Genomic DNA, 22,784 nt, shown 5'->3' with positions numbered 1-22,784 from the left:
GAATAAAATAGTTCCCCCCCCCCCCCCCCCCCCCCCCCCCCCGCCATGTTTTAGTATGTTTACAAGAAATATATTCCAAACAATATACTCATTAGATGAGAAGATATTTCTCAGAATTACCTCAGTAAGTCAATTACAATGGCAGAGCGTCGTAATACATTTACATCAAGTACAATACGTCAAAATGGCCGACACGTTAAACGTGACGGGAGATATTCCCAAAGTTGTTGATTAACCTGTGGCTATTTCAAGCCTTTGTCATCACTGATCAATTGGCCGATCGTTGAAAGGTGATTGTAAAGATGTGTCAAATAGATACTAAGGTAAATTCATAGATTGCTGTAGATTGTCAATACGATAGTTTGGATGCTTTTTTCGTTTGTTTTTTCTCTGGGATGGGTTGTAGCGAGGGTATCCTTAAACGGGCATGCAACCACGCTTCTGTATGAATTCGTACCAGGGAATTCCAAGGGTTTTCCCCAGGAATGTGGAAGTAGTCAGTGTTTACGCCATTTCAAGAATACAGTCACGCGAAGAACGTCATGTGACCGACCTCTCGTCCTAGCCGTATATCTTGTAAACTTCACATTAAAAAAATAGTTATTATTATAACCAAATGAAACACAACCCATTATCCGATAGGGGTAACTGTTCATAGCCGAGGGATATGTTACCACAATAAACTTGGTAACATTGTTTGGTTTGACTTCTTGGCGCGTGCCTGAATTCCATTAACATGTTACATATCCTAAAACTGGCTTATCAGCAAATCTCGCTGAACTCCGCGCGACAGATACTAGAGCAAGGCATGCCAGAAATACGAAACCTAAAGCTTTCGAAAGGAAGCCTTAGGAATCACGTGCGTCGGGGGACCAGCGCCATCTGATTGGCCGTTAACAGTTGTACAAGGCGGAGCAAAAAGCATCGTTTTTCCGTCCATTTTACGCTTGAAAAACTCGATCCTTTTCTGCACACTTTCTAGACGCTCACCATTTAATCAATTTTAATGAATTTTTAGTCGTTTTTCCGTCCAATGACCATATACGGAAAAAACGACGTTTTCGTGTTTGCAGTGTATGGACATTATTCCAACACGCCAGCAACTCTCGTTCGGCCTGCTATATATATATATATATATATATATATATATATATATATAGAGAGAGAGAGAGAGAGAGAGAGAGAGAGAGAGAGAGAGAGAGAGAGAGAGAGAGAGAGAGGGGGGGCGGGGGGGGGGGGGGTATCACGCGAGTGTGTTAGGGGATGGTATATATCCTGCATTAGGAATAAAAATTGTATTTAGCGAGCCTTGGCGAGCTAAATACATAGTGTTTATTCCTAATGCAGGATATTTACCATCCCCAAACACACAAGCGTGATAACCTCTTTATCATATAATGTCAGTCTCTAATTCTGTGCTTCAAAATCGCTTTCCCCCTCTCAAAACATTACCGAAACATTGCGAGTTTTCCTGGAATGCGCGCATTAATATTCATTACGTCACAGGGAAAGTGATGTGTCAGTCCGGCAGTGACAGTAGCCAATATAGTTCCAACTGAAATATGTTTCTTATACCGTGGTGAAGCAACATATACGCAAAACAACAATTGTTTTTAATTGCCTTTCGCGGCAATCCATCGGTCTGTCCGCTAGAGTAACTGCCCTTTGTCAAAGGGAAGCTACTCTAACCCTAGTCTATGAGACGTCACGGCCACGGTCAGGCGTTGTTGACAGTCGGTCTGTCCTGTCATATTAAGGAGTGTAGTCAGATGTACACTCAGTGGACAAAACGAAACAAGGTAACAATTCAAACATATTTCGGCCAAATCCAACTATTTTAATTTGTGGAAACGTTTTCAAGCCGCAGAGGTCTACAAGCACAATTATGGCTACTGATCCTGCTTGGCTAGGCCTCGTGCCCTCGCAAAATTGTTTCGAAATTTATATCTTCTAAGTTGCCAAAACTTATAAAATGCCTCAGCTACATCACAGTTAGACACTGATTTTCAGTATGTTAGACTGTTCTTTTGATAACGATAGCAATTATCCCTTAAATTCATCCGGATTCCCGATGGTTAATTCTGACTCGATCGCCGAATTACGAGGTCGACGCCATGTTTGATTATAAACAGTTAAAATCAGTCCCTACTTGACCTTTGATATTTGCATCTTAATCCGCATATGACCCCAACGGATATCGTTTTTATCCGGTGGCTTTATCCTGCCGAGAAACCTACCCATTATATGATAAATATCTATATTACATTTCTCACACATGAACGAGCTTCATTTCGTGGAGGTACAATGATATAATTAATATTCATGTGTGCCAGGCTGCCTAAACCTCTCCCTCACAACTATATTCAAAACAAGTGTGTCCCCCTGAGAAGGTACTGTTACAGTGCATATATTTCAATACACTTTTTATATTTTTAACAAAATAAACTTAAACTAGGAAATTCTAAAATTCGAAAGTCGCTAGACCAGTATTTCTCGTTTTTATCGCCACTGGTCGACCATGACGGCTGCTATTTGGCAAGCTCATTCACGCGAACAGTAAATTACGTAATCATAGATAAAGTCGGCGCGTACGTCCGCCCCGGCCCTTGTTCTCTTGATAAATGTTTTGTTACCAGGTGGCGCAGGTTTTGACCATCATCTTAAACTGTAATTAAAATAAACTCTTCTTAGGCAACACTGATACCATTCTGTTACCACCTGCTTTTTGTGTAGTCAACTTTGACAGCCCAGGGCAGATAACAGAGACCGAAATTACAACTTCAAAGTAATTGTTAATGTGATACGAGTAGAGCTGTGGGGGTATATAACTCCTTGCGCGTTGGTCCTCAGCACACTTGCTTGAATAAACCCTAAGGACCCCACAGCACTCTTCTCTCTTGTTTCAAGGCTAGCTCCCAATAGCTAATTCCCCAAACCGAGGCCTGACAGCGTATTGGGATCACCAAACAAAGCAAAATGAGGCCTACACCCTCAACTGCCTCTTCTCTCCAACATGCTAATTCTCACTCAGCCAACAAGAGGTCTACACCTTCGACTTCCTCCACTCGCCAATATGCTTATTCAAAAGCAGGCAATATGAGGTCTACACCCTCAAAAGCCTAATCTCACAAACCAGCCAGCCGTGCTCCTCCAAGTCCCATGCCACCTACTGACAAGAAGACAAACAAGTCGGCCACCACTGCTACAAAATCCTCCAACAACAGTGTCCACACCAAACTACCATTCATGTCTCGTCCCTCCAGCCAACTGAGGTCTTCTTCCACTTCAACCAAATCATGCTCATCCCAACAAAACAACTTTCCAAAGCATACAAACATTGACAATGGCACTCTTGACTCACACAGTGTCTCATCAGAAGATATCGGTAGAGATGACATAACATCCTCTATATCTGTAGACTTTGTCTACAAGTCGGATCCTCCCGATCCTCCTTCAGGCCCTGTGGTCTTTGCTATAGGAACTGATCTTGATGATCAAGACTTGGCAGAAAAGCAACGTAAATCCCCTGACCTTCGTCCAATCATGGACTACATTGAAAAAAGGTGAAATTCCTTCCACCTATACAGATGTTCAAGTCAAGGGTCTAACTGGCCTTGCTCCAGAGTATGACATACGTGATGGTATTCTGTACCACTTCTATCATGCAAAGCATAGAGGTCAGAAAAACAATCGCCCTCCTATGGTAACACAGCTAGCTGTCCCTGTCTGCTGTCGCAAAGAGCTTCTTTTTGCTTACCATGATTCCAAAGCTGGTGGTTGCCACTTTGGACGAGATGCCACTCGTCAGACAATACTCATAAAGTATTACTGGCCAGGCTTATACCAGGATATTGATAATTATGTCAAGTCCTGTGATTACTGCCAACGCTCCAAAGGAAGGACAAATGCCAAGCCAGCACCAATGGTGCCCATGCCTATTGAGGAAACATTCTCTCGTCTCCATGTTGATATCCTCGGGCCATTGCCTGAGACTAAGGAAGGTTATAAGTATGTTCTCCTTGCAGTTGATTCCTTCTCAAACTGGACAGAAGGTTTCCCTATGCGCACTCAAGAAGCCTCTGAGGTTGCATTAATCCTGTTCACTGAGGTCTTCTCACGGTTTGGTGCTCCCCGTACACTTCTTACTGATAGAGGTAAGCAGTTCACTTCCAAGCTAGTAAATGCTCTCTGTGAACGCCTCAATATCAAGCACTACTACACATCGTCCTACCACCCCCAGACTAATGGGATGTGTGAAAGGAGGAACAGTGTCATAGAGCAGGCTCTCCGAACATATGCTGACCCTGATCAGACCAATTGGGCCAAACTCATTCCATGTGTTATGATGGCCATGCGCAATGTACCTTGTCAATCTACAGGGTATTCACCACACTACCTTCTGTTTGGAAAGGAAATGAATCTTCCTTTTGACACAACCTTGCTGCCTTAATCTACCCTCGGCAAAGATGCACAGGGTCATCTTCAAGATCTCTTGAAAAATCTGAATGTGGCAAAATCCCTTGCAAAGGACAACATGTCTGCTGCTCAGGATAAAAGCAAGAATCTTCAGGATATCAGAGCCAAGGAACCTTCATTTGCAGTTGGTGATCAGGTTCTCATGACTGATCCAACTGTCAAAACTGGCCTTTCCCCCAAACTGTCAAAGAAATGGATAGGACCTTACAGAATCATTCGCATCGGTCTAAACCATACATTCAAACTACTGAACACTAACACAAACAAAGAACATAAATCCTTCATTCATGCCAACAGGCTTAAAACTTATACACCTCCAACCCCTCGAAGACAACCTGGTCAACCAGCTCAGCATCTAGCAACACCCACTCAGTCGACGGCCTCCCAGCCCGACAATCCTTGTAGAGAAACCTTACAAACAGCACAGCATCAATCAACTCCAACTCAGTCAACATCCTACCATCCTGACAATCCTACCACAACACAGCACGTGTCCGCTGAGCATCCCATTATGCAACCTCACTCGTCTGATAACTCTGACAATATTCCACAGAGTCCCACATCATCTGCCCAACCAGATGATCAACTTTTTGCTGTAAAACGCATACACAAAGCTAAAAAGAAGTCAGGAGTAACTCATTACCTAACTGAATTGGAAGGTTACCCCCAACGCACCTGGGAACCTGCCTCCAACCTTAGTGTGGAAATGATAAATGATTACCATACATTTAGAACAGGTTCTGGTCACAGACGGAAACAGAAACACATATATTTTGCAAAATCATAGATTGTGACCTTCCATGCTATTCCTCCTGGCAACAAGTCATCATTTGTCAAGGTAGATGAGCTCTGACCACCCCCTACAGGTAATCAAATTGCCTTGTGTTCTATATGTGCTACGCAGTGAACTGTGGTGGCCACAACTTTCCTGCATCAATGGTCATCCCATCTGACTTGTACTTTGGTTTCTGTTTGTCTTTGGTCCATCATGGAGAGCCACTATCCTTGAGTTCGGCTGATATTCGTGCATCCAGTCCTGAGTGAACTTGCTTTGCCTCCAATTCCTAACAAAGATACGTACACGTCAACTACATCTGTCAACTGTCATCACCACCTTAACGGACTACAATGCCTCCATTCTGTTAGGAATCTTGACTGTTCCTTGGGCAGCATTCCTCATCTTTGTCTCAAAATCTCAACTGTCTTCTCCAAGACTTGAGTGTGCCACAATTCCAATTCTTCCACTCACTCTGTGTCCTTCCTATTTGCATATCCAACCGCCTTCTGGTGCCTCACTTCCTGCACATTCACAAACTCTTTAAGCACCCCTTTGCCACCTATATCCTAATAGTTCACCACGAATACTTTGAAATCATAGACCTAGCGTGACCTAGATGTGAAATGTTTGACAGTGTAAGGGCAAATTGTTGGGGAACGCTAAAAACTCCCTCATCACACAACAACCTTTCCTCATATTATGTATGTTCTTGTTAACCGGTTTCCTTTTCACAGAAATGCTTGTTCATTACTTCAAATTGTCATTTTTCTTGTAGTTTAATATGTAGGTATGTTCCAGAATCTTTGTAATGGAAATAGTGTGCCTTATGTTTTCAACTTATCCAACTATCTTCATGCACACATTTGCTCATGTCCAACGTAATCTATTGTATCATTGTATTCTGATTATCTATGTATATTCGCTTCATTTTAATCCTTTTTTTTGGCTTTTGAGGACAAAAGCTCCACGACGCACAGGGATATTGTTACAGTGCATATATTTCAATACCCTTTTTATATTTTTAGAAAAATAAACTTAAACTAGGAAATTCTAAAATTCGAAAGTCGCTAGACCAGTATTTCTCGTTTTTATCGCCACTGGTCGACCATGACGGCTGCTCCTGGGCAAGCTCATTCACGCGAACAGTAAATTACGTAATCATAGATACAAAGATATAATGGACAGCCCAGGGCAGATAACAGAGACCGAAATTACAACTTCAACGTAATTGTTAATGTGATAAGAGTAGAGCTGTGGGGGTATATAACTCCTTGGGTGTTGGTCCTCAGCACACTTGCTTGAATAAACCCTAAGGACCTCACAGCTCTCTTCTCTCTTGTTTCAAGGTGAGGAACATTTAAATATTCCTATTTTATGACTAAACTTCTTATTTCATTGTCATTATTGTCTAGAACATATTATAGTTAAGTGACTCAGTACTGCCATATTGTTACTCTCAATCTACAAGTGTACAAGTTCTAAATGACTGTTCATTATATATTATTTACCGTTTAATACTCAGGCACTTTCCAGTGTTGTTTGAAGTGTAATGCGTCGTGGGCTCCTCCAGTTTATGTGTCATTAATATGTGGCACCAATAGTTCTCTACTATATTTCGACATCCATGATTATTTTCCCCTTCTATGTCTAACATCATCTGTTCAAAATGCCAGATGCATATACAGTTTGTATTTCCGTGCAGTAGCGTAGCGTACATGTAGCTTAGTCACAAAACGGTTCCTAGAGTTAACACAACTGTTTCAAGCAAGACTTATTTTATACGTAGGTCGGTTATTCCATATTTTCCGACAGTCCACCGATCAAAGGTTATATGAGCAGCTTTACCTTCCGTGTGCGCTTACAGAATAGGCTATAACAACGCATTCCATATTTCTTAGGTTTTACCCTCATTAAGTAAGTATTTGAATATATTGTAAAGAGTCCCGTCCCTCATATAGTTACATACGCTACAACACAGCCTAGACCGTGATTCATTACCGTGGTCACCAAAGTAATCACTACTAAAAAAATAATTACTCTAACTAAAACCGAGCTATATCTTCTACCGCGTACATTCGTATCTTTATTTGGATCAAGTATTTACTTTCCGTATTAGCCGAAATTATTATGTTGTGATAATCATTACTGAATCCACAAATATTAATGTTTATCGTCATTTCATAAGTAAATGTCATGTTCCTCATCTAAGCAGTTTGCGCAGTCTACCGTACATGCTCTATTAAAATATTACGACTACTCAATTTAGCTGTTAAGGAATGTTATTTAGTATTACCGTTATTATTCTAGTAAATACTGCATCTGTTGTATAATGTTACCGTACATACTCCAATATTAAATACATTGCCTTTATTAGATGGACAATGTGTTGGCATATTATTATCATTATTATGATTGTACGTCACTATTATATATTAATTGATGTAACTTGAATGATATGACACACTTGCTTGAATAAACCCTAAGGATCTCACATCTCTCTTCTCTCTTGTTTCGAGGCTAGCTCCCAATAGCTAATTCCCCAAACCGAGGCCTGACAGTTATTGGGATCACCCAACAAGGCTGTCTTAGTACGTAAGTCCCATTTCATTCAAAGTTTTTTCATTTTTCATGTTTTTAATCGTAGAATAACTGTAGTTTTTAAATGTTTTGGCTCAAACTTTCTAACAATCACCACTAGCAAGAGGGATGGTGTAAATCCTGCTAGGGTACCATGTAGGAAGCAGAGGGACCGTAAGTCCACAGGGTCCCTAGTATGGTGGCCTAACTTTGATTGATGGTGATTTCAAGTCCATTTTTACAATGTATCTTTTGTGATAGTCACATTTTTATAGTTACATACTTGTTTTAAATCAACACCTGTGATATTCTAATGCTTTGACTGTCTTTTGTCGGAAGATTTTATAATCTATAATTAGTGAGTGAGTGAGTTGGGTTTAACGCCGCTTTTAACATTATTCCAGTTATATCACGGCGTTAATCTATAATTATGTATTATTACTCAACAACTTCATTTAGTCATGATATGGCTGAAATATTGCCGATGTGACTATAAATCTAAACTCACTCACTCAATATAGAAGTGTATTATATAAACTAGGCTAAACATAGCTTTTTCAATCATAAACGGCGTAGTCGCAGTCCTGTCGTGTGTATTTTATTTATCAATCGGTCGATCCTTTACAAATAGTACTTCTGCAATTCATTTCACATATACCCCGGTACTATTTGTGTAAGGAGGGTAATTCTGGTCAGTTAAAGGATTCAGATATCCGGAAACTCGTTTACCCAAACAATATGGAGAAAACGCAAGTGTCCGGAGAAGCGTGGTTCGACTGTATAGTTGTATCATTTACAGTTAGCTTCTCCCACATTACAACTAATAACAGAATGATAAGATTAAGTCACTCATGGACATATGTCACTGTTTGCATAAGGCGCAGTTAGTGATCGGATTTGTTCTAAAATGGCGTCCATCTTGATTTCTTGACTAATTGAGGGTTAACGTATGGTTTCAATAGATACCTTGTATCTGAAGACAAACAGAGAAATGTTTTTTGTGGTCCGATCATGTTTAGTTCTAAAGAAATGACAAAAATAAATGTTTTAGTGGCGGTTATTCTGGATGTATAATACTTGTGGGTTTACCGTTGAAAATGCAGCCGGGCAAACGCCATAAATCAATTTAGAACACATCAATACATCAATACATCTCTGCATGGTCTAGACCCTGTCTCTCAATATCATTAGGGGGCACGGGTGGCCCAGTCGTCTAAGGCGCAGCAATTCGCTGTGCAGAGTTGCGTCCCTTTGGCACGCCAGAAACCTATGATTGTTGGTTCGAATTCCGGTTCACCGCGATTATGTTTCTAGGTTTGTCAGCGCCATACCCGTGCTCGAGGGTTTCACCGAAGTGGTAAACATCTGAGACATGCATCACTTCGGGCTTTCCGCCTTCACTCAGCTGACACGCCGTGATATAACTGGAATAGTGTTAAACCAATCTCACTCACTCACTCACTCACTCACTCACTCACTCACTCAATGTCATTAATAGGTACATGCATCTGATATGTCAGAACAAAGGAATACAAGTAGCTGGTCATTAAAAGCCTCAATGCCCCCACAATCTCCACTATGACGCCCTGTCCACGTCACGGCGTTGCACTTGTGTGATGAACGATTAACTCGGTACTGGGGATTGATACCAGGTTACAATGTACATAAATAATAAATAAAGCGACAAAACCCTTCCAATATCCAATGGAAATCTCTGTATAAAGCAGAGTCGATTGTACGATTCCGACAATATCATGAGCCTGTGTTTATGAATCACTATCAAATTGTAATGATACCAGTAATATGGCATAAAGACAATCGATAATTACTGAAGTATGTCCAATATATTTCAAACGGCATTTGCATCCCATGAAGATTCGGGGTAGAATAGGTCTTCAGCAATCCATGCTGGCCGTAAAAGACGACTATGATTGTCGTAAGAGGCGGCTAACGGGATCGTGTGGTCAGGCTCGCTGACATGGTTGATGCATGCACACACAAGCGTTGCTATATAAGTGCAAGAATCTTCAGCAGACGTTCATCTCACCCATTTTACCTCATTCCGATTGTATTTTGCTTCAAGGTTTAAAATTATAAGCATCTGATTCTGTAACCTTTGACCAACCGGACTAACCTCAAGGCCGTAGTTATTTTTTTATGACAGGTGGGGAACATATATTTCATAATCAAATTAACTTTCACAAGGAAAAATGTTTTTTAACACACACACATACACACACACACACACACACACACACACACACACACACACACACACACACACACACACACACACACACACACACACACACACACACACACACTGCTGGCTACGGCAGTGAACCTTTACTGTATATAACTCCCGTCAAAAGAATACCGTCTGACTGCGACATCTGAACCTGAGGGTAACAACAGGCGCTATCTTGCTATGACCTTGCGTGTGACGAGGCCAGGGGACTGAACTACCAAAGTTTAGAAGTTTAGATCTCCGGGAGGTTTGTATGACCAACAACGGAACATTCAACATTCATGCTACCCGTATAACCGAACCCAACTCCTGACTTCAAACCCCGCTATAAATCACACATGGGATGACCGGGCCTTGAGTAACCGCATTTCCGGGTATCGAGAGACGATTTATTGATCAACTGGGATAACCCACTCATATCACCGTGTGTGTAACAGGATACGAAGGCATTTTAGAAGGAATAGTTTATCTGAGTGAGTTGGGTTTAACGCCGCTTTTAACAGTATTCCAGTTTTATCATGGTATGTCAGCTTAATGTGTAAGGAAAACCCGAAGTGGTGCAGGTCTTAGACGTTTACCACTTTGGTGAAACCCACGAGCACGGGTATGGTGCTGACAAACCTAGAAACATAATCGGGGCGAACCGGGATTCGAACCCACAATCATAGGTTTCTGGCGTGTCCAAGGGACGCAACTTTGCACAGCGAATTGTGGCGCCACCCGTGCCCTCACAGTTTATCTAAAGTTATTCGTTTCAGCTACGGGAAGTTGTTCAAAGCGTGTGAATTCCTTTCCTCATATGTACAATGATTACGTGCGTTAACCTAATTAAGTCAGAACTTTATTACCGTGTTTAAATTACAGTAAACTACGGTTGAAGCGAACTCAAAGGACTACTAATTTTTGTTCGTTATTACCGTAGCTCGTTATAAGCATATGTTATATATAGCATAAGTACAGCAAATGGACGGAAACAAAACACATTTCGTTATATCCGTCAGCTTGTTATAAGCGTGTTCGTTATAAACGTAGTTTACTGCATCTCATTATTGCAGTAGCATTGCTAGTTGCATGATAAAGTGAATGGTGGGTGAGAGAGTATGTGTTCTTCTTCCCTTTCAGCAATATTCCCGCAATATCACTGCAGGGGATACCGGAAATAGAATTCACACATTCTGCACATGTTTGGATTCCAACCCGTGAAGAGAGAAGGCTTTAACCACCAAGAAGTTAATAATCGGATGCCTTAAGTGATTTCGATCGATGTTGACAACAAATAGACAATGGTTTATCCAGGACATATTTTGGTCCCGAAAAGGAAAGTTGTAAACTAAGCAGAAATTATTAATGGTTTAAGGTGAAATTGTATTCCAAAACACATGGTCAACTTGTCAAATATCTTAAACTAATATTTGGTAAAGATTTTGCTGATCGAATTTGCACAACAGACATCAAAGGAATAGCGTTCTCCTCCACTGGGGGTTAAATTATCGCATGGGTTCAATGTGTGATCACCAGTCGTCGTTGCTCTTTCGGTGATATGGTTGGAATATGTTTTAAACGCAATGTATTCTGAGGCAGAAATGAGAAGGTTCACACCACCCTAGTTAACTAGTGAACATAAACACGTGATAAAACTTGAACAGCTTAATCGGTCGGGTGTTTCACTCGGCCTTGCTTGTCGCATAGTCATTACAGGGGCAGTCGGGTAGCCTAGTGGTTAAAGCGTTCGTTCGTCACGCCGAAGACCCGGGTTCGATTCCCGACATGGGTGCAATGTTTGAAGCCCATTTCTGGTGTCCCCCGCCGTGATATTGCTGGAATATTGCTAAAAGCGGCGTAAAACCATACTCACTCACTCATTACAGGCATGCGCACTCTCAACTTGAAACTGTCATATATTTGTTTCAGATTACGGCGCCAAGTATTGAAACAAGTGGTCATATGACCACTGGGCTCCAGACAACTGTTCACGGATTGGTGATGGGTTTTATATTTCAACGGAGATACTTCTACTCCAGTGTCGTGTTAATGTGCATATCCGTGTACCTTTATATCAGTACATGGGCCATGTCAAATCGGTCGACATTGAAACAAAACAACCTTTGCAAAGTCACCGTAAATTATGGGGTGGTAAATGGTCGAACGAACATCGTCGCTCGTCCTAAGGGAAACCTTTCTTCAAATGGAATTCATGAGGGTCACCTATTCAACGCAACACACACGAGAAAACATTTGTCAGATACGTTGCCTATCGTGACATCAGCACGTCGTTCTTCCTCGACAGCAGCAGCAACGTCACCAACAAGAACAACCACGCCAGTATTCCCTCCTACCTTAGTACGAGCTAAAGACTTATCTCCCGTTATATCGGAATTCTTTCAACTGAAGTCTAATGAGACAAAAGACCATTTTGTTAATCTTCACAGGTTCCAGTTTTCCCTGAACTCAAATGCTTGTAGATCTGGTTCCACTTTCTTGGTTCTTATCATTCATTCAGCTCCTGGCAATACCAAAAAGAGGAATCTGATACGAGAAACCTTTGGATCGATTGGATCTTACAGAGGCAGACATAAAACCGTTGTATTCATGTTAGCAGCAGCGAAGCAACAACGAGAACGGGATGCTTTGCGATACGAGTCCCAAATGTATGGCGATATTGTGCAGGGGAATTTCCCAGACTCCTACAAGAATCTTGTGAGAAAACACATCATGGCAATGCACTGGTTCAAGTACAACTGCAACGCGAAACATATATTGAAGTTGGATGACGACACGTTTGTGAATCCATACAGAATTATTGACCACATTCTGAGCACTAAACCTGAAGGGCTCACCATTGGATGCAAATTGTTACGAGGACAACGTCCTATCAGAAACAAAAGGTCAAATTGGCACACCCCAGAATCGGAGTATCCCTTTTCTGCTCTGCCGCCATTTTGTTTAGGCTTCGCCTACCTGACAACTCCAGAAAGCTGGGCTGCCATGTACAAGGTTTCTGAAACCAACAGACTAATGAGCATGGATGACGCGTATGTGAGTGTTGTGTTGGCCATGAAAGCCGGGGTACAAAAAACAGACTTCAGCGACATTTTGGTGCAGTGTCCAAGGAATAAGACATTTGATTATAAGGAACTTAACCGAAAAGCAATTGTCATTGACCGGGGAGCTCATTGTGGTCCAATTCCCTTCAGATACTGGAAACAAATACAGTATGATAATGAAAACTGATGATTGATATTTACCAACAGAATAATCTCAAACAAATGTATTTTCGACCTTGTGTATCAGGCGATGTCATTGAGGTAATAAACGCATCTATAGAACTACTCCCGATTCCTTACACTCAATTAATGTTTAAATTCAAGAGATCGATATTGTCCGCTAATTATCTGTTTAAAATAATTAAATGTTTTGTCATATTATGTCCAGATTACCATCTTGTTTATCTATCCTGCTGGTATTTTAGCTATCTCTTGAATAAGATGGAGATTTGTAATGTCGCAAGGAATGCATAAAATAAACTTTGTGAATGTACCTTCTCCAAGGTAAGAATCAAGTAAGAGTATTCCAAACAATTTTGATCGCATTTGGGAAAGGTGTCCACTCAAATTTGAAGCTGAAAGCTTAGCGGAACATGGCTGTATGAACAACGTTGCAATAATACATAATACAAGAAACATAAAAGGCGCCCTGGTGGCCAAGCATGAGTGAGAGGTACGGATTCAGTGCTTTTTGTTAAATGATGGCGGATCAGCGAGATGAAAACCCAAGTGGTACTGATTGTGACTGCTTACGGCTGTGGTGCAACTAACAAATATTGGTGTCATGCAGATCAAAGGATCATAATCGGGGCTAATTTGGGATTTGAACCCAGATATCAGCGGATCCTGGGACACAGGTAAGGATTCAACTATGCAGAGCTAATAGCGACGCCTCACGCCACTGCACCAGATTAAGGGACCGCGCCCTTGTCTTTTTATTGCTTATATGTATTATTTTAGGCTGTGACAAAGAAATCACTTGGACCTTTATTATAATTGCAGAGCAAACCAAACCATACCACTCAGTTGATTTTATCTTATGTTTTATCTTATATTTAAACTCGCCAAAACATCATTTAAGAGATAAATATTGATATTTGGTGGTTATATTGGATTTATGCAAATGATTGAGTATTCCACGTACATCCTTGGGTCTGTTTACCCCAATGTAGAAGTTCAAATCACTCAAATATGTCATCAGAGACCAACAGTGTATTGATATTCTATGTCTAGCCATCAAACTCTTGGCGGCCAGGGGACACTGGTGACGGAGTTTCTATCTAAAAGCGTTAACCACTGATACTTCAGCAAGTTAGTGTGCCAAGTTATATGCATATAAGTCCTAGCAGTCTGTTTTAGAGTTAAAAGATTCAACAGTCTAAACACACATTTCGTAAACGTGTCGGCCATCTTGAAATTGGCGGCCATCTTGAATTTTTGAATATTTGTCAATAAGTCGAACACGTTCAGTAGTTGTGAATTTCTTTTTAGAAACATAATACGGCTGTTTCGCAATACAACACACGCTTCTTTTCATAAAAAAAACATTGAACCTCATCTGAAATATGGAAGATATATTGATAATTGGTGGCCATATTGGATTATGCAAATTAGACATATTTCCCAAACTGGGATTGCTTGTTGTTTTCGGGACCTTGTAGAAATGCATTGTAGTGAAACACATTCTGTTGCAATTTGTTCCAAGTGAAACCTTATTTTTCCTTGACTATGTGGGCTTTCCTCACACATTCTGCCGACACGCCGTGATTTTACTGTAATACTGTTCATAGCGGCGTTAAACTCAACTCACTTACTCACTAAACTGTAAAACTGTCCAAAGCGACTTTACACCCAACTCACTCACCCAATAAGCTGCAAAACTTTTCAAAGCCCACTCGCCAACTCACTGTTCCTTGTGGCTACCGATAATGTCCACCACTGAAACGTCTAATCACTGCTAGTTCTAGGCATGATTAGCTATCTCGACCACTGGTCATATTGTGCGCTTGATACAGATAATCAGTGATCAGGATTTTTTCTACTTGAACACTCTGAGGTAGATGCCTGCCGAAATTGAACTTTAAAAAGCCCGTGTCTGTTGTAAGACGATACTATTGACTGGTGGCAAGGACCGCTGTGTTGTCCCCGTGCTGTCTCCATGCACTTCGATCTTGGGTCGAGGACAACATCGAATAAAAATGTGGGGTCGTGCAATTTCGTAAGAGTGGGTGTGGTTTTACGCCGCTTTAAGATATATCATATAAATATATCATATTGCGGCAATGGTAAAATGATTTTACAAATGTAGGTGTAAGAGTGAATGAGTTGGGATAAACGCTGCTATGCATACAGACACTTTGGGTAGTATAACTGCTTTGAGGTAAAATTGATAGATATTAGTTCAAAGTTACTACATTATGCAGTTCTAAATTGTCATTTTTGAGTAACTGTTATGTAGAACTTCAAATGAGTAGAAATACTATATTTTTAATCTATTCTCTTCAAGCTCATGTTTCGTTAGATGAAGCCCCATTTTCAAGAAATATTCTTGTCGCTAGAAGAAGATTCATATATTGAAACGCTTATCCACATTTTCAGTGTTAATAGAGTTAACCTGATCAGCTGTCGCATAAATCTTCACACAGTTGTAGCAGGTTAACGCTTCTGTAAATACTTGGTACATTCCCTCTACAGCCTTTGTCGAGCCCTCGCTAAGCATACTGACAGACTGGGTGGAGTTTAACGCCACATTGTCAGGCATGACATGCACATGAATGCATGCTATGTTGACTGCGAAGAATAGGTCAACAATTACGAATGAACCGGTCTCGAGTGTCTATTTTGCTAAACTACGAACTTAAAATAAGAGGACAAGGGGTATATGATTAGCTCTTGACTTTCATTTATGTTTTCATTCAATAGAGTAAGTAAGTTTCGAGTATGGAAGTAAGTAAGTTAAACTTTATTTACCGTTTTGTTTTGCTCCACCTATCTCCACTCTCCTCCTGTCTCCCCGCTCCTCCTGTCTACACGCTCCTCCTGTCTCCCCGCTCCTCCTGTCTACACGCTCCTCCTGTCTACACGCTCCTCCTGTCTCCCCGCTCCTCCTGTCTCCACGCTCCTCCTGTCTACACGCTCCTCCTGTCTCCCCGCTCCTCCTGTCTACACGCTCCTCCTGTCTACACGCTCCTCCTGTCTCCCCGCTCCTCCTGTCTCCCCACTCCTCCTGTCTACACGCTCCTCCTGTCTCCCCGCTCCTCCTGTCTCCCCACTCCTCCTGTCTCCCCACTCCTCCTGTCTACACGCTCCTCCTGTCTCCACGCTCCTCCTGTCTCCACGCTCCTCCTGTCTCCACTCTCCTCCTGTCTCCCCGCTCCTCCTGTCTCCCCACTCCTCCTGTCTCCACTCTCCTCCTGTCTCCCCGCTCCTCCTGTCTCCACGCTCCTCCTGTCTCCCCACTCCTCCTGTCTACACGCTCCTCCTGTCTCCACGCTCCTCCTGTCTCCCCACTCCTCCTGTCTCCCCGCTCCTCCTGTCTCCACGCTCCTCCTGTCTCCCCACTCCTCCTGTCTCCACGCTCCTCCTGTCTCCACGCTCCCCCTGTCTCCACGCTCCTCCTGTCTCCCCACTCCTCCTGTCTCCACGCTCCTCCTGTCTCCACGCTCCTCCTGTCTCCACGCTCCTCCTGTCTACACGCTCTTCCTGTCTCCACGCTCCTCCTGTCTCCACGCTCCTCCTGTCTCCACGCTCCTCCTGTCTCCACGCTCCTCCTGCCTCCACGCTCCTCCTGTCTCCCCACTCCTCCTGTCTACCCACTCCTCCTGTCTACACGCTCCTCCTGTCTCCCCGCTCCTCCTGTCTCCCCACTCCTCCTGTCTCCACTCTCCTCCTGTCTCCCCACTCCTCCTGTCTACACGCACCTCCTGTCTCCACGCTCCTCCTGTCTCCCCACTCCTCCTGTCTCCCCACTCCTGTCTCCACGCTCCTCCTGTCTCCGCGCTTCTCCTGTCTCCCCACTCCTCCTGTCTACACGCTCCTCCTGTCTCCACGCTCCTCCTGTCTACACGCTCCTCCTGTCCTCACTGTTCCCACTCTCCTCCTGTCTCCACGCTCCTCCTGTCTATACGCTCCTCCTGTCTCCCCGCTCCTCCTGTCTACACGCTCCTCCTGTCTCCCCGCTCCTCCTGTCTCCCCACTCCTCCTGTCTCCACGCTCCTCCTGTCTCCACGCTCCTCCTGTCCTCACTGTTCCCACTCTCCTCCCTGTCTTCACACTTTTTCCCCGTCGTTGTACAGCTATGTCTGAGTTTAATCAGAATGAATCAGAGCATATCTTTCCAAAAATCTACACGTATGAATTGGCTACTACAAGGGTAACAGGAAGCTGAACTCGTCAAAGTCGTTTCTCGGCAAGATGAAAAGTCGGATTCAATTCATTCAACGAGTCACGCGAGTGTGTTTTGGGATGGTAAATATTGAACATTGAACATCGCAAGCTTTCCTGGAATGTGCGTATTAATCTGTATCATGTCAGGAGGTGAGTAATTTGTCTGTCGAACATTTCCAACAGGCAATATAGTTTCATTTGAAACCTGTGTTTTAGACAGTGGCCTAACGACATATTGTCAAAATAACTATTGCCTACACATAGCGTTTCTAACTGACCTTCGCTCGTCACGCGAAAGACCTTTCTCCCTTGTTCATCATATCAACTTCTAAACTTCCAATTTAAAGAATTATAACAATAATCGGTGAGTGTAGTGTAAACAAGCGGCAGGTCTTGAGACGTATTATTGATTCCTAATGTCTTATTAGAAAAAAATGCTGTGTTTACTTTAGTTTACTACCGTTCAGTGAGGAATTTGTGGAGATGTTGCCATCAATGTGTTGTTGTTACCGCAATTACAGATAGTGTTGCAGACAAGTGTTATTATGATATCCCCAGTCCTGCAAAGATCTGCTGATCGTAGGTTCGTATCCCAGATCATGATTTGGATCTGCGGGAACAACACCCCTGCTCGTGCGCTCGCTAATATGTGTAAGAGCTATATCATGGTGGGCTTTACGTATAGGGGAATGTCCGAGTAACTCTCCATTCCTTAAAAATAATGGAGCAGAGGTCCCGCGTGGGCCGAAGCCCATTATTTTGGGATTGCCTAAAAGTCGGGCCGGGCCGGGCCAGCGGGTAATACTAAAAATGGATTGCAGAATAATAAAACGAAACGTGCATATCTAGGCAGATCTCAAATGTCCAGAAACGGATAGTTTTGCTCATTTAATTGAGTTTGAATCAAAATGTATCTTCAGCAATGTAATAAACTGATAATTATAGCTACATACCGAGAGGTCATACCGAAAGGTCAGTGTCTTGACTGTGTCTTTACTTTGATGAGAAGGTTTCTCACCGACCTTAGCGTGCGGGGGTGTGATGTCCTGGGCAGGAATTCGAAATGACAGTGTTTTGACTACTCTTCTTTCATTAATTAACGTGTTTGGCATACCCAATTAACCTTTACTAATTCATGTTAAACCAACACAGGATGTTTTCTGCAAGTGGATATTCGCGAATGTCATAGGACTGACACGACACGTGTTAATAACTGTCAAAGCGCTTCTAAAATTACAACACATACTTTACATCTATAGACTAATTATAATATCATATCTACCTATATAACTTTAAACTCACATATGTATCTTCAAATGTGTTTACATCTATAGATTAGTGTTATATCTACCTATTTACCACTTTATAATGTCACGGTACATCGTATTTAAAGAAAACAAGGGGCACTAAGTGAAGCATTTTTACTGTATTTTCTTAAGAAAATCTATGTCAGAAGTGTTCGGTCCGACTTGGCCTGGGCTGTCAAAATCATCTTAAACCTCACAGATGTATCATGAAATGGATTCACATCTATAGATTAGTATTATATCCACCTATATACCACTTTATAGTGTCTCAGATCGTTGTAATTAAAGAAAACAAGGTGCTCAAAGTGAAGCCCTTTTCCCTTTACATTCTCTTCATGGTCTTTGTCAGAAGTGTTTTGCTTGTGTTGGGTCCGACTTGGCCCGGGCTGTCAAAATCAACTTTAAACACACAGACGTATCTTCAAATGTGTTTACATCTATAGATTAGTGTTATATCTACCTATATACTACTTTATAATGTCACGGTACATCGTATTTAAAGAAAACAAGGTGCTCAAAGTGAAGCCCTTTTCCCTTTACATTCTCTACATGGTCTCTGTCAGAAGTGTTTTGCTTGTGTTGGGTCCGACTTGGCCCGGGCTGTCAAAATCAACTTTAAACACACAGACGTATCTTCAAATGTGTTTACATCTATAGATTAGTGTTATATCTACCTATATACCACTTTATAATGTCACGGTACAACGTATTTAGAGAAAACAAGGTGCTCAAAGTGAAGCATTTTTACTGTATTTTCTGTATATTCTCTGTCAGAAGTGTTCGGTCCGACATGGCCCGGGCTGTCAAAATCAACTTAAACCTCACAGATTCATCATCAAATGGATTCACATCTATAGATTAGTGTTATATCTACCTATTTACCACTTTATAATGTCACAGTTTATCGCATTTAAAGAAAACCATGAGTTCACAATGAAGCCCTTTTTCCTCTACATTCTCACTTAATAATGTCGCACGATAACTCAAAGAAAACTGGTCTGTTAAAGTCGAGCACTTTCACTGTATCTTCTCAAGAAAATTTCACCAAATGTGTTGGAGTGAAGTATACTCTTTAAAGTGAAGCCCTTTTTTCATGGTATGTGTCTGGTTGGAAAATCCCTTGCTTTTACCTAATCCGTCGTGGGGGTTTTCAAGGATCATACTCACAGGGTAACACTGGGAGAAGGTAAGGTGAGACACTTTGCATTTCAGGATAAACCTCTCCCTCAAACCCTGCTTAATGCTTCTATTATCTATGAGTGTGTTTAGGAAAACAGGATTATCTGAGACAGTTGTAATCTGCCACACCGCGAGAATACCTGTTGCATCTCCGAGCAGCTCGTTCTGTGAAAACCCACTTCTCCTGAACCTGACTTGGACCACTCAGTATTATTGTCGTGATGGTTAAAAGACGCAATAAATTAAAGTTCTCTATATATCTAGCAACTTTATATATATATATATATATATATATATATATATATATATATATATATATATATATATATATATATATAGCCTACGGCTGAAGCGGTCGTAAAATCCATAAATCTCTCTCCATATATAAGCAACCCCTAAAGCCCCCTCTTGGTTATATCCACACAATCTTACCGACTCCCTAACAACCAATCTATATTCACGGCCGAACTTATGGGCATGGCCTCAGCCCTGCATAACCAACAATCTAAAAACAACAAGAAAATCCTAATTCTCACCGACTCCCTTAGTGGACTACAAGCCCCCCAAAACAAAAATACCAAAAAACGACCTAAATTAATAAACCAAATACTTAAAAGCTCCAACGACCTAACAAAAGCAGGCAAACAAATAACCTTCTTGTGGATCCCCGCCCACGTAGGAATTTACGGCAACGAAAGCGCCGATAAAGCAGCTAAATTATCTCTCAAAATACCAGAAATAAGCCTAAACCTACCCATCTCAAAATCAGAAATTAAAAGTGTTAACAAACAAAAAATAACCAGAAATGGCACAATCGATATCAAAACTGAAATAGCCAAATCAAAAAAGTGCTCAGAAAACCACTAGCCAAACCTAAAATCCCACACCCCTCTAAAAAAATTGACAGATCAATTGCAAAACTCCAAACAGGACACACTAACCTAAATAACTACCTAAAAAAACTTAAAAGGCACACCACAGGCAACTGCCCCCACTGCAAACAACCCGAAATCACAGAACACGCACTCATCCGCTGCACCCACTACAAAACACACAGAACCACACTACAAAACACCCTCAATCTAAATAAGGTTCCTACTCTAGATGAAATACTAAACCCTCAAAATAAACTAGAAAACTTCAAGGCCCTAGGCGTATTCCTAATCAAAACAGACCTAATTAAGCGCATCTAAAAACTAATTAATCTACCAATCCAAAATCCAATAAATATACAAACACCCACCTCACCCGGCTCCCTTAGTTCCCTCCTCCACCCACCTCGGCATTTATTCCAAATTTAAAAATTCCAAAAATTCAATATAATTAAGCAACCCCTAAAAGCCCCCTCTTGGGTTGCACACATCATTTTCACCCTTTTCGGAATACACTAAATGGTCTGGCCAGGCCCGTTTGCGAAATACGCTACAGTCGGAAAGCGCACGTTAAATCTTCTAAATCAGTCAGTCAGTCCCCCTCTTGGGTTGCACACCACTTTCGCACCTTTCGGAAACACATTAAATGGCCTGGCCGGGCCTGTGTGCGAAATACGGATCAGTCGGAAAGCGCACGTTAAATCTCCAAAGTAAGTAAGTAAGTAAGTAAGTAAGTAAGTAAGTAAGTAAGTAAGTAAGTAAGTAAGTAAGTAAGTAAGTAAGTAAGTAAGTAAGTAAGTAAGTAAGTAAGTAAGTAAGTAAGTAAGTAAGTAAGTAAGTAAGTAAGTAAGTAAGTAAGTAAGTAAGTAAGTAAGTAAGTAAGTAAGTAAGTAAGTAAGTAAGTAAGTAAGTAAGTAAGTAAGTAAGTAAGTAAGTAAGTAAGTAAGTAAGTAAGTAAGTAAGTAAGTAAGTAAGTAAGTAAGTAAGTAAGTAAGTATCTTTGTTTGTTTGTTTGTTTGTTTGTTTGTTTGTTTGTTTGTTTTACAGTGGTGATGTTTAAGATTATTAACCACCCGGGACAAGTCGATCCGACAGGTTGAATGATACGCAGGATGCAAAAGGAGGTAAGCGCTAGTACGGTACAGAATCTGAAGTAAGTTTGGCTCTCTTAGTTTTCTGTATGCTTACACATCATCACGTCATACTGGATTTAATTTAGTTTCTTATTCTAATACTGCTTATCTTTGTCAGTGGCCAGTGAAAGTATCACAAGGGAAAAGTCCAATATATACAAAATATACAATTTGTATATATGGTATATCCAAAAATATACAATTTTTACTATTAATACCGGACAGTATTATTGCATGTGACAAATATACTTTAAAACTATGTTCATTATGACAACTATATTTGGAGTGTTATGAAATAATTGGCATTTATTCATGTTGACAGCATTTTACATAATAAAGCAATAGAAGATTTCAGCAGACTTTTGTAACTGTTAGATATATAATACGTCCGCCTACTGTTTACAAATAAGATGATTTATACATACAAGTAGTTCAGAGTAGTTTTAAACCGTGACGGTAAAATAAATTTATCGTGAATAGCGGCAAATATGAATATATACAATTTAATATATATGTCTCTGTTATGTCATGGTATGTTGATTCTGAATCTAAAATATTGCTTGATATTGTTTGCCAAACAGTTGTATGCACTGTCCATCGTGATACTTCTACTTAAGTATATAAAAAAGGATGTTTGTTTAGACATGCGTTCATTGTAAACAACGCCGTGTTTTCGTTTGCTGGTTAGCCTTTACAGGTCAAAAGCAAAGTTAATCGCATTACTTTCGTGACGCATTTTAGGCCTGTCATACAGTTCCTGAAACAAATATATCCAATACAGCCG

At 41.2% G+C, this 22,784-nt stretch overlaps 1 protein-coding gene and 1 pseudogene across 1 annotated transcript; one reads left to right on the top strand and one right to left on the bottom strand.

Moving 5' to 3' along the window:
* Positions 1 to 22,784, bottom strand: part of LOC139450817 (uncharacterized) — a 456,581-nt pseudogene that overhangs the window by 27,178 nt on the left and 406,619 nt on the right.
* On the top strand, positions 12,063 to 13,310 carry LOC139449835 (beta-1,3-galactosyltransferase 1-like). The gene has a single exon (XM_071231387.1). It carries the CDS (start codon positions 12,063 to 12,065, stop codon positions 13,308 to 13,310), a length of 1,248 nt encoding a protein of 415 aa, XP_071087488.1.

This window comes from Haliotis cracherodii, unplaced genomic scaffold (assembly GCF_022045235.1).
Source record: "Haliotis cracherodii isolate W230 unplaced genomic scaffold, xgHalCrac1.p SCAF_8, whole genome shotgun sequence".
In the NCBI taxonomy this organism is placed as follows: Eukaryota; Metazoa; Mollusca; class Gastropoda; order Lepetellida; family Haliotidae; genus Haliotis; species Haliotis cracherodii.
Note: the sequence above shows the minus strand (reverse complement) of the source record. Positions and strands in the feature narration are given on the sequence as shown.